Genomic DNA, 13196 nt, shown 5'->3' with positions numbered 1-13196 from the left:
TAAAATGTAAAATTATGTTTTGTGCATCTTGAAAATTCAGAAAAATACGAGCATGGTGATTGTGTGTATAAGATCCATTTAGCGTGTAAAGTGTAATCCTGTTCTAAGATATATTTCTTTGGGTTGGTACTTACTGGCAATTATAGTATTCGGATATTGGAGTCAATAGGATCAAGTCAAGGTTAGCTTCAACTACACAGTAAGTTTGAGGCTAACCTGGGCTACCTGAGACACTTTCAGGCAGAATCTTAATAACAAAAGGTATAATTGCATTTAGTGCATTTTAAATTTGCAGTTATAAGAAACATAACTCATCATGCTCTAACCCTCAAAGTTACGCTGTATAAGTGATTTTAGAAGATAGTTTAGATATTACAATGCTCTTGGGTTAACTCAAACATTCTCAGGAGTGAGTCTTCATAAATATCGTTTCCTGGCTGCATCTTCTTCTTCTGGAATATGTATTAGATGAATTTTGCTGTTTGATTTCTACAGGGATTTAGCTGTGATTTCCTTTCTGGTTATCAAATCCCCTTCTTTCTGTCTTTGAAGATTTTACATGTGCTTGTTTCAAAGCTCTTGTGTAGAGTGAATCCATCTTCCAACTGGTGATTTTATTGTTTGTTAACACCACTCATTGGAACCTATTATAGCATTAACAGGGGGCATCTGGTCATCTCTTCCTGTGGATTCTCCCCTCCTACCTTACTCTATCTTAACTGGAAGGCAGTGACCTACACTTAGGTTTCTGGTCTGTGGTTCAGACCAGTTCTTAACCTGATTGCCCGGTGTGCCCAGCCTCTGATGGCTCTAAAATTTCTAAGACCCAGCCTTGTGGCAGACGGGCCTTAGAAAAAACCAGACAAGCTTAGTTTCTATTTGCTTAGGTTGGCAGCTGCATATAAGACATGGCCTCAAGCTCTGGGTGGTGCAGTTTTCGTTTTTCCTTTTCCTTCATCTGTAGTGTCCAAATCCTTCTTAATGTGTAGAAAGAACAAATAGTTTAGAGACAGGACTCCTAGTTTCATGCTTGGCTTTAGATTTAATAACCTTCCTCTGTGATTGCTCCATCTTTGTATGTCCCAGACTTCCTGATGCAGTACCTTGTATAGAGTTATCAGAAAGATTTATATATATGAATGACAGGTTAATTACAGAAGTTACACCCACAGTCCTAAGTTCCGTTTACTTAATATGTAGATGATAGGCTATTTATGAGGCTACACCCATAGTGATAATTTCTGCCTTTGGGAATGCCTCTCTACCCTTTGAGCAGCTCCTTGAAGCATTCCTGGTTAAGTTTTCTAAATGCATATATTATTCAACTTCCTTGTTTCAAAACCTAAGTATTATCTTCAGCTATGAAAACTCCAAGTTCTCTAGTCTAACATTCAAGGGTTATTAGCCCTTGCCTGTGTCAGCCCCAACCATCTGTTTTCTCCATTTTCTCCACATCATATGTGTGACATGCTGCCCACACTCTGAAGCTTAGCATGTGTGCTCCTTCTATACTTAGTTTTTGTATCTTCAAAGTCAACTGAAACTTCTCTGTCAACATTTCTCATACCTAATGAACATGTCCTAGTGAACAGATGAAAATATCTAAGTAGCTGTTGTTATAGGTACAATCCACTTGGAAGCAATAAGATTTTTCTTTTAGTGTTCCTGGTGTTGTTTGTCATGGCTGTATTTGTTGCAGTAACATGCACTGCAAGTGATTATTAAATATAGGTATTAATTTTCAATGTAGGATTTCCTAGTTTTTTCTTTTAATGTTCTTACTGTCTAGATGGGAGAAGCTGTACTGGAACTCTGGGAATCATACTAGAAGATGTGAATGACAATGGCCCATTCATACCCAAGCAGACAGTGGTAATATGCAAGGCTATCACGTCCTCTGCTGAAATTGTTGCGGTTGATCCTGACGACCCAGTGAATGGTCCACCATTTGATTTTAGTTTGGAGAGTTCTGATTCGGAAGTACGGAGGATGTGGAGGTTGACAAGAATCAATGGTATGTGCTTTCAAATATTCTCTCTCTTCTCTCTCTCTCTCTGTGTGTGTGTGTGTGTGTGTGTGTGTGTGTGTGTGTCTGTGTATGTATATGTGTGTGAGTGTGTGTCTTGGAAAATAAGAGAAAACTTCATTGTAAGAAAACCATTCAAGAAGTCTCAGCTTCTGGTGCAATGGGCATCAAGCCCTTCCACTGTTTGCTGTTGATAATGTCAACATTCCTGGAGGTATTTCTTAAGTTTGCAGTGATATTTAAGCACTCACCTGCATGGGCGTTTTGTTGCTGCTGGCCTGCCAAGCAGCTAGGACAGGAAGCATCTCCTTGTCGGGGCATCTGTGTCTTTCAGAGATCCCAGCATCCCACAGCTTCTCGCTGGCACCATGTTGGCGTCTCACGGTTTTGTTTCTACTGTGTTTCTCTTGGGAATCGTACTCTCTTTGGTTCCCAGTTGACCATAGCCCAGAAGGGACCCAATGGTGATAAGAATGTCCGAAGCTAGAGGGGCTTCTCTCCATTGTCACGTTGCATCAGGCTGACACCAGCACTTAATTCTAGTCTCCTGAACACACTGTCATCAACTTCGAGGTCACAGCCTCCTAGCTTTCTTAACTCAAGAAGTGCACTCTTGAAACATTACCAAATGTTTTCAACCTCATGCTCTCAGGGGCAGCATTTCAGTTTCCTGCCGTGACAAATTAAAAGAAAAGGTTTGAAAAAGCTGAGGCACCCTGTCCTGAACCATGATGATCTATGCTGACAAGGTTTTACACAGATTTTAAAACAACCTTTTCATGTGTGTCTTGGGAAAGAGGAAAAAGATTTTTATTTGTTCTTTCTTTTAAAAAGATAACTTTATCCTTGTTTTTTTTTTTTTTGTTTGTTTTGTTCTTCCTACTTGTTTAAGGTCATAGTATTTCAGTTTCAATGCCATTCATAGAAAATGGAAGGTTTAAAAAAAATTCTCTTTAGCCAAATAACATTTGGCAGCAGTGTCTAGTCAGAGGGCATATAAGTCACTTTGTCTCTGTGGTGTAAGAATTGAACCCAAGGTCTTACACAGGCTGACCGTGTGTTCTTTAACTGAGATGTTACCCATCTCTGAATTTTGTTATTTTAAAAATACCAGTCCTTGAACACATGTGGAAGCCTGAGAAATGCCAGGGTAACAAGAATGTACCAAGAGAAGTGTTGATGTTATGTGGGTTTCATGTTAAGATCTGGATATTCCAGTTGTTACATAAATCTGACAGTGGTATTTATTCTCTTGGAGCATCGGTTTACCCATGTGTAAAATTGGATTATTTCTAGAAATCAACAGGATAATGAAAGATATAGAATATGAGTCACTCTTAGTTTTGTTTTTGACTCATGATTATGTCTTAGACAATTCACTGAATTAGTAACTGGTTTCTATTGAAATGCCAGTTCTGTGATTTCTTGTTCTAGGAAGCCAATTTCACACTGGGAACTTCTAATCCTACACAGAAAATGAACAGACCTCATTGGGAAATTAAGTAACAGGGATTATTCTATGGCTCCTGACAGTCTACAGTGGGCATCATCTTACATCTTTTGCTCTTTGAGTCTTAGATCTTGCCAGAATTTAGTCTGTGTATTTCCTATTCTTATTATAAAAAAATACATCAAAACAACAACAAGAAAATTTCATTGGTCCAAGTGTCCTATAGGACCTTAAGATCAAGTTCCTTTGATGTGCTTATGGCCTGCCTGTTAAGTACCTGTGTTCCAAGCTGTCAGAACCAGTTCTTGTTGATAAACCACAGTGTTCATGCCTATTTGGCACATTTTATGAAAACAAAGGAGAGACACCCAAATTTCAGATGGCCGACTCCTTGATAAATCACACAAGAAGGGAGATGTAGTGTGATGGCTTTAAGTGAATAGATTAATGATTAAAGACTAGCCTTCTACCAAGTCGATTAGTTGTGGTAGGAAGGATCTGTGTTTGAAGAGATAAAATACTTTATGACAAGAACCAAAGGTCTTTAATAAAAAGGCAGGGCATTAGTTAGCTCACGGCTGTGAAAAAATAGCAGGCAAAGGATGCTAGAGGAAGGAGGGGCTTATTCTGGCCCTTGGTTTGAGGGTGCAGTTCATCATGTCGGGGAAGGCATGCTGATGGAGCTTAAGGAAGCTGGTCACATCCCGTCCACAGTCAGGAAGCAGAGAACCATTAATGAATGATGTTCAGCTCCAGCCCACAGGATACTGCTTTTCATGTGGGTTTTCCCTCCCCATTTACATCTGTCTGGAAATGCCTGAGACACATGCCTAGAAGTGTATTTTTTAGGTGACTTTATAATCGAGTGGGCTGTGGGTCAGAGGCTTTCGGTTCAGCTACAGCTCCAGGACGGATCCAAGCATTTATGATAATTCGTGAGTGTCCATTTGCAGAGAAGCTGATGTCTGTTTGATAACTGGCCAGTTTTGCTCAAGAAGCTTTTGTAACACCTGCTTTTATTTATTTATTTAGATACGGCTGCTCGCCTTTCCTATCAGGATGACCCTTCATTTGGATCCTACGTAGTTCCCATCCGAGTTACAGACAGGCACGGTCTATCCTCAGTTACGTCCCTGAATGTCATTGTATGTGACTGCATTACTGAAAGTGACTGCACACACCGCTCTGGAGAAAGGACTGGCTATGCTGAAGTGAGACTTGGACCATGGGCTATCCTTGCTATACTGTTGGGCATAGCCTTGCTATTTTGTAAGTTCTTTTTTGAGTTTAACTCAAAGCCTTTAAAGCAATTCAAAGACATTCTTAGAATAAATGTTAATACTTGGAGGTGGTGGTTTGAACATAGATACATTTCTATTTAACAAAATATATTTAACCTATACACTTAAAGCTTTTTATATATGCATATTTTATTTTGGTGGTAGTGTCCCCTGTATAAAGCTCAGAGAACAATTTTCAGGAGTCTCTTCTTTTCTTTATGTGGGACTGTTGGAGGGAACATAGCTTATCCATTTTGGTGGCAAGCATTTTTACCTACTGAGCCATCTCACCAGCTTATATATTTAATACATACTTATGTGTAACTCTCCTGTCTTGTCAGCAGAATATACATTTCACTGTTTTGTACCATGTGCATGTGTTTGTGGCATACATGCTCTGGGCACACTCCTGTTGTATACCCTTTGACATGTGCAAACATATGTTCTTGAAAGGTTTTTAGTATATACCCTTAAGGACATGCTTTATCCAAATCAGACACTATCAACTCAGTTTTACATTATTTGGTGAGACACTTAAGAGAGCTCCTTTCCTTCTGTCTCCAGGTATCCTGTTTACATTAGTCTGTAGTGTTTCCCAGGCATCAAAACAACAGAAAATTCTTCCTGATGACTTAGCTCAGCAGAACCTAATTGTATCAAACACCGAGGCTCCTGGAGACGACAAAGTTGTAAGTCACCTGTGTTTTTAAGCCAAATACAGAGAATGAATCAGCCTATAGTATCGCTTCTAACCAGTTTTTTTTTCCTCAGCAAACTTCTTTCGGTGCCTAATAATTTAGCAGCAAATGCCATTTCTCAGAGGGAATAGATAAAATGCATCCAGTTCCCACGGATGTGTGATTTTTTAGCTTGACTATGCTGTGCTACTTGATACTAAAATATTCTTCTAGAACACACTTTTTTTTTTTCATTTCATGTCTCACGGTGTCAGTGTTAGGCCTCTATTTTTAAAATCATCTATCTACGCTGCTGTTTATGTTTTCAAGTGTTTCGCTTAATTACTCACAGATCATCAGCGTAGTAATTGGTTGTTTTTTTTTTTTTTTTTTTTTTTTTTTTTTTTTTTTTTTTTTTTTTAAATCTGGCTCCAGTAATAAATCTCTACAGACTTTGATCATGGTGGGAAAAAGTTTATTGGGCTCTTTCTTCCTATAATGTGGGTTAGAAATGAGCCTGAGGCGGACAGTCTAAAGTGGTACATGAGTGAGAGGCGGCTGCTGAGTGACTCTGATGGTTTTTAACCCAGTCTGTGAAGGAAGAACAAGCTGATATCTTCCAAAAAGTGTGAGTGGTGGCCAGAGCAGGAAAGACTGAGACACATAAACGACAAAACTAGATAACCTAAGCATAGAAAGACTGAGAAAACTGAGGAAAAGACCAAAGGGGGAAAAGCATAATTATATGTCAGGATTTAAACACATAGCCGAGGAGAGGAGTGGCCAATGTGCTGGTGTGGTATTTTCCTGCCCGGTTTACTGTTGGATTTATGTAGACTACAAGGAATACAGGTTTATCATAATTTTTCCCGTGTATTTGAGTTGGAAGGAATGGTGTTCAGTGTCAACTGAGAAAGCTCGCTGTTATTTCTGCTTCCTCTCTTGCCTGAGGAAAGAATGAGTTTAACTGAGGAAGTAAACACCCAAGACACAGCAATGCTGGGGGGCTGGAACTGCGCATGTGCGGTGTGCTAAGGAGCGGCTAAAGGTGAACTCTACACAGCGCTTTCTGATTTGCTCCGGCAACTTGCTTCTTGTATTAGAAACTACATGTAGTACGAGGCACATGCTAGGCACTGAGAAGACAATGGAAAGAGCAGATCCGGGGTTTGGAAGGACTGCCTTGTGATGCCTACGTCAAATCCAGGCAGTGTCTGCACGGGCTGTTCTTTCTCGCTGTCTTTTCTTCCTCTGCATATTTAACCGATGTATCTGATTACCTTTTCAGTATCCCACAAATGGCTTCACAGCTCAAACTTCTGGGCAGGCAGCTTTCACCACCGTGGGAGCTGGAGTCAAAAGTGGAGGGCAAGAGACCATCGAGATGGTGAAAGGGGCACAGCAGACGTTGGACTCACGCAGGGGGGCTGGCTATCACCACCATACCCTGGATCCTGGCAGGGGAGGGCATGTGGAAGTGGACAACTACAGATACACGTACTCTGAGTGGCACAACTTCACGCAGCCCCGACTTGGTGAGGTAAGTGTCTTAGCAGTTCCCCGAACTATACTGATGTAATTAACTTTTACAAACGGTTCCAACTTAAGAGTTTGTGCAGACTCCTCCTTGTAGCTAATGATGAATCTGTTTATTGGAAAGTTACGATTTTCAATTAATTTGGGTTTAATTATTCTGGTTTATATGGTCATTTAGTTTCCTGCATTTTTATGTGGCTTCTTACTACTTTTTAAGGAAATTTGTGCTATGATTTTTCATCCTAAAAAATTTGTTTTTAGCAACCCAATATCTAGCACAAGGCAATGTCAGCATGTGGCATCACTTTGCCTGGTCAGAAAGAATGGAGCCTCCATCTCTGGGTTCAGTTTATCTGGGTGTGTTTTTCCTTTACCATTATTTTGAAAGACAGAAGCAGTGGCCACATAAAAGGAACACTCGAGTGCTCAGTGACATGCAGGACTTTGGGAAGCATGCAATACTGACTTTACAGTGTGATTTTTATGATACAGACCAATCATGTGCATTTTCTACACATAGGAAACCATTAGAGGACACACTGTGATTAAAAATTAAATGAAAGGTAAATCAAAGCAATTCTTTTTCTGTTAGTACGTTTTGGTGCTTAAAATAATAAAAATAAAATATGTTGTGCTTTCTCCCCACCAGAAGGTGCGGTTTTACCATGAGGATGACAACCAGAAGCTTGCTCAAGACTACGTCGTCACGTACAACTATGAGGGAAAAGGCTCGGCCGCTGGCTCTGTGGGCTGCTGTAGTGACCTACAGGAAGAAGACGGGCTTGAGTTTTTGGACCATCTGGAGCCTAAGTTTAGGACATTAGCCGAAGTATGTGCAAAGAGGTGAACGACTTCAAATAGGGACAGAAAAACTAATGGATTTGCTGCCTTGCCCTTCCTGCTTTTAACTGTCAACCAAGATCTTTCAAAAACAGAAGATATTATATTTGGAGCTCTCTCCCCCATCTGGGTCTACAGAGTCTCCATGGAAATGAACACTTACAGAGAAACTTTGTATATTAGTGCGTGGGTTTTAGTTGCTTCTCTTTTGCCAGGTGTCATCTCAGATGGAGATTAAGGAAATCTGCATTATTGTTTACATTGGGTATAATGACAGCAGCCAATTTATAGTGTAATAAAGTTGAGTGGATTTTAATCTATTAATAGACTATTTTACCTAAAGCCCAGGTGGAGAATGTAGATATCATTATCTCCAGTTAAGGGATTAACTGATTTTTCAAATGGTGCTTGGAAACAGTTGTTTTCCTAAACATTCTAAACTGTGTATACCTTGTCTTACTTTTGTTACATTCTTGTAAAGGTGGCCTGGCCTCCTAGTACAAAGGTAGATTGCCAGGGGGGAAAAAACACATTAAGTGTGTTTCAAGTTGCAATCCAGCAGGTTTTAGCCTCTGTTCTATGTAAAATCCTGCACTGAATCTCAATCTCTTTTGTACCACCTTTTGTCAGTTAAATTTAGATTTCAAACCTCTTTGTTCTTTGGTCTGTGAATACCAAATGGTCTACACTCCCATCCCCTCTTCATTTACATGTTTCATTTGTTTATTTTGTTTTCTCTCCTGTTTGACTTTGAAAGGTCTACTTGGGCTGAAGAATCCAAGATATTCCTAAAAGCTGTCTCTTCTCATAAAATAGTCTTTCTGTGGTGTCTATGCATGTGCATTGTTGGTTCTCTTAAGCTCAATGTAATAGCAACATTATTGTTTGGGATTTTTTTTTTTTTTTTTTTTGGTAATTACTTCATCTTTGTCCTTAGTGAAGAACTTTTGATTTTTCCAATGAGACTGTAAGGCTCTTTCACGATCTTTTAAAAGCAACATTCTATGTAACAGAAGCATTCTTATAGTTAGAAGTAGGTGGTGGCAGTAACATGTAGAATAGCATAGGTACAATTTCTATCCTGAATTCAAGGACACTGCAGGTGGGAAGTAGTGATAGGGTTTGAAGTTAGCCTCTCTGCATAATAATCTCAAACAATTTCTAGGATAATGACTTCCCTAACTTTTTAGATGATATGGCTAGTCATAATTACATGACTGTAAATTTATTTTTAAATCAGTTTGTAATTATAGTTATTTTATCAAATTTAGAAATGGGCCAAACAATTTCATTCTTTAAAAAGAATTTACAGACTAGTAAACTTCATAGCCAGCCAAGTTCTAGATCACAGGTCACACTTTCTTCAGTCAGTGAGCTCAGCACTTAAACACTAGGTGGATGGATATTCTAGGAAGGATATTCTAGGTACAATTCTGATGCGTGTGATTGTTCACTGTGTGTCTGTCATGAATTCACCAAGTTGGCTTATAAAAATTGTTTCCAGAACAATATTGGGAAAAAATTTGAACACAAGCTATGTATGCAGTGGGGTCATCATGGTTCAGTCAAAAATACTTCTCAGAGTTATTTTTAATAAATTATGTACAAAATGATCATGTACTGATGGTGATGATGATGTGAACTAAGCCACTTTAAGCAACTGGTGTGGGTTGGTTACTTGAGTCTCACGTGTGTGAGAGTGATTTGCACAGAGAGAACCAGCTTCCTCTTCCCAGCTTCTGGTCCTGGGATTGTGGATCATTTGGATGCACAGACAGGCCTGCAGCATTATTATCAGCACACTGGGTGTTATTTCTGTGTTGTGGCCATTGGCAATCTTGCATATTCTCTATTTATTTTTAATAATCTTAAGATAGAAGATACCTTTAGAATATTTAAACCCTGTATGTTTAAAAGACTTGAATTAAAACAGTAATGTGTGTGGTTGTGTCTAAGGATCACTCTTACTGTGATGAAGCACCATGATCAAAAATAACTTGGAAACAAAACAGTTTATCTGATTTCCAAAGATGAGTTTCTAAGAAGAGAGGCGGGGCCAAAATTGAACAAAACGATCTACCTAAAGTTACCCCTAATAATAATAAATGATTTTAAATACATACATTCAGCCTATTTAATGTCAGTAATAATCAACTAAGAAAATGGTACAGTGGAGGCCATTTTGAGTTGCCTTTTGCCATTTGAGACTGTGTCTCTTCCTGATGGTCGGCTGATAACGAATCTAATATGTGCAGCTGTTCATGCATTTCACAAAGGTCAGGGAAACATCTGCACAGGACTGCCGAGTTTGTTGTGCATGGGCAGACCAGGTTAGGAATGTAGAAGATCCCTTTTTATATAGATGACTATTCTGAAGCCCTCAATTTACATCTGTACCCAGAAGTCTCTCTGCTTTTCTTTTACCTGTGCCCTGTCAGGCATTAGCAATGGATTGCTGCAGGGTTGTAGTTCCTTCTGGTTAACCCAGTCCATAACTTATAGACTCCAGAGTGGATTCCCTGATGCACATCCCATTGCTATGCTACCCTTACTATGTGCGGGTGTTGAGATGCCATGTAAATGTTCTAGGCTTAGTTCCCTACCTTGTACAGAGAGGGGAGAAGACTGCCCCATAGGGCTGCTGACAATCATGAGTTAATTCACTAGGATGGTTTGCAGAGTTTGCTGTCTCCATTCTGCTGTGTCTGCCCCCTGCCCCTGCCCATCTATCCCACAAGCCTAAGCAGCACTTTACCTGCATGGCCTTTGGAACTTTGTGGCCCCCCACAGTTTTTACGTCTCATTCTTAGAGTTGCAAAGGCTCGGTTGTACTCAGCCACTGTCCGGATATTAGCGTGATAAGTCTCGAGGTACCTGAAAAGGACGGGAAGCTTCCCAGTCCGCCATCCTTGTTTCAGGAGGCAGAAAGTAGGCATTTTCTCAGGGCATGGGCATGCCAGCATCTTCACTAGGACAAAGGCAAGGCCGTCTGTTATCAGGGAGCTCAATTATGTCTCTTCTTCTTTTAAGACAGGGTCTTATTATAGGGTCAGGCAAGCCTCAAACTCATGGTTCTTCTGTCTCAGCCTTCTCGGGAGGTTCAGTGAGGTTTTATCTGGGTTTTGTCTGTGACCATGTTCTATTCCTGTGGTTTTCCTGTTCAAATTCCTCAGGTTTATTTATTTATTTCTTTATTTTTTGACATGAGCTTTTTTTACATTTTTAAAAAAATTTTGTGATTTTACAATATAATTAAATTATTTTCTCTTTCTTTCCCCCCACCTAACTCTTCCATGTAGCCCCCCTTGTTCTCTTTCAAAGTCATAGTCTTTTCAAAAATTAATTGTTATTGGGTATATACATACAATATTTGCACATACATATATACCCCTAATATAGCTTACTCAGTCTATATAATGTATAAGGTTATTTGTATGTAGTTTTGAAGGGCTGACCAATTGGTGCACTCTTCCATGAGGAAGAGTTTCTCTCATGCTCAGTAGTTGCCTGTAGTTCTTTGTGTAGGTCTGAGGCCTTCAGGACCCCTCCCCACCCACCTGCTTTAGCATGTATATTCTGCTGTTCAGCTCATATTCAAGAAGTCATGATGGTAAGTGTTTATGGGCGTAACTTCTGACAGTACTGAGAGACATGGTCTCACAGTAAACTCCCTGATCCTCTGGCTTTTATAATCTTTTTAACCTCTTTTATGATGTTCCTTTCATCTGAGCCTTTGGTGCAGGGGTTGTTTTGTAGATGGATCCACTTGAGATGGCTCTGTAACTCTATCTTTTGATTGGTTCTGATTTTCTGTTTCAAGGAGATGTTTTATTGATAAGAAGTGAGGATTATATTTATCTGTGGGTAGAACACAACATTTAGCCTGTTGGCCGGGATTATGCTGGTTCAGTAGAGTGATGGTTATAGGTTCTCCAAGATCCATAGCTTTGCTAGCTCTTCATAGTCAGCTAGGTTTCCAGTCCCAGGAATATTTTCTTTCTGGTTGAGTGGGTCTTAAGTCTAACTGGATAGCACTTGGTTACCACTATGTATACGTAAGGTATGCGTGCCTCTACTGAAGGAACCCTTAGAATTAAGGGGCCATCCTGGTCTCTGATGTGATTTATAGGTATCACGGCTAGGTAGAACTGTTGGCTACTGTCCTCCTTTGTAAGACTGTGTGAGAGCTTCTGATACAATGACGGTTAGTCCACATGTAGGTCATGTGACTGACTCCCGGCCCTATTTCTTAATTGTGTAGTGTGTTCAGCTGTAAGGGCTTACCCTCCTTTTCTAGGCTACACCCAAGGACAATAGCAATAGCTTGTAATGATGTGGGAGTCTCTTGGCGAGCCCTGGCAAGCAACTCAAAAGAGGGCTCCTTATTCCTGGTGTTGGGTTTTTTTTTAGATTGTCATTGGCTCTTGGAGGGAGCACTGTTAGTGCAGAAGAGAAATTTTTATTTAAACTATATGTATATTTATACTCAGAATTTGATGTATTGTTTTTTTAAGGTAAATAGTTAATAGTATGATTCCTTATGACTTTTTCAGATACCTTTACTGTTACATTGCCCTCCTCCCTCCCTTGGTATTTGTCTCCCACCCGTCCCTAGTTAGAGACCTCCCTTCCACCCTCATTCCTTGATCAGATCATTTGTGTCCTGCTATTCCCTTTTCTCTCTTACTCCTGACCCCTACCCCAGCAACAGTTCCTTTTTACTTTCCTGATTTTCCCAGTTACTCCAAGATTTGACAGAAGTGTTTAATCTTGGGTCCTGATCCTCTCATATGAAATCTGAGTCTAACCAAACCCTTCCTCTTAAGACTCTGCTTCTACCACCTTTTTGTTTTTGTCCCCAGACTTTAAAAAGTCCTTTTTTTTTTCCTTTTCTATTGTGGGGTCTTGAACTTAGGACGCATATAAGGCAAGTGCACACCACTGATCTACGAGCTGCTATTTTGGCACCTGATTTCTTTCTGACCAGCCACTCTTGTCGAATCCTAGAATAAAATGCTTTTCCTTCTGTGCCCTTTAAAACCCCTTCACCAACAAAGCACTAAGAGAAGACTTGATTTCTATGGACCTTATAGGTTGTGCTCAGTTCTGAGAAATCCCCGACGACTCTAATACTCTTCGTTGTTTAAGAAGAGTAGCGTTTTACTACCCCATCAGGTGGGGTCCTCCCAAGCCTTTATTTCCTGGTGTCTTTCCAGTCACATCGGCTTGAAGTCAAAAGTCTTCGATGCCACAGTCTCCCTCCCAGAACACTCTCAGACTTCCTGAGAATTTTTAAAACAGCCTTATTTATGAAACTATTATCTAGCAGCCATTTTACACCTTCCTTGTGCAGTCACCCATGGTTCTAAAATGTGCACACAAGGACA

At 40.0% G+C, this 13196-nt stretch overlaps 1 protein-coding gene across 4 annotated transcripts in view; it reads left to right on the top strand.

Moving 5' to 3' along the window:
* Window positions 1-7816, top strand: part of LOC308423199 (desmocollin-2) — a gene marked incomplete at both ends in the record, with an annotated part of 29329 nt that extends 21513 nt beyond the window's left edge. For 2 of the 4 annotated variants that reach the window (XM_080919843.1, XM_080919845.1), the window contains 5 exons: window positions 1790-2014; window positions 4509-4745; window positions 5321-5445; window positions 6722-6973; window positions 7619-7816. In XM_080919843.1, the coding sequence (XP_080775969.1) occupies window positions 1790-2014; window positions 4509-4745; window positions 5321-5445; window positions 6722-6973; window positions 7619-7816 (1037 nt within the window). Of the gene's footprint in view, window positions 1-1789; window positions 2015-4508; window positions 4746-5320; window positions 5446-6721; window positions 6974-7489; window positions 7526-7618 lie in introns of those variants that run through there. The other 2 variants (XM_080919844.1, XM_080919846.1) reach the window with 1 other exon arrangement.
* Between the last annotated feature and the right edge of the window lie 5380 nt (window positions 7817-13196).

This window comes from Micromys minutus (genome assembly GCF_963924665.1).
Source record: "Micromys minutus genome assembly, chromosome: 8".
Taxonomy (NCBI): Eukaryota; Metazoa; Chordata; class Mammalia; order Rodentia; family Muridae; genus Micromys; species Micromys minutus.
The sequence above is the reverse complement of the archived record's forward strand: the minus strand, read 5'-3'. Positions and strand labels throughout refer to the sequence as shown.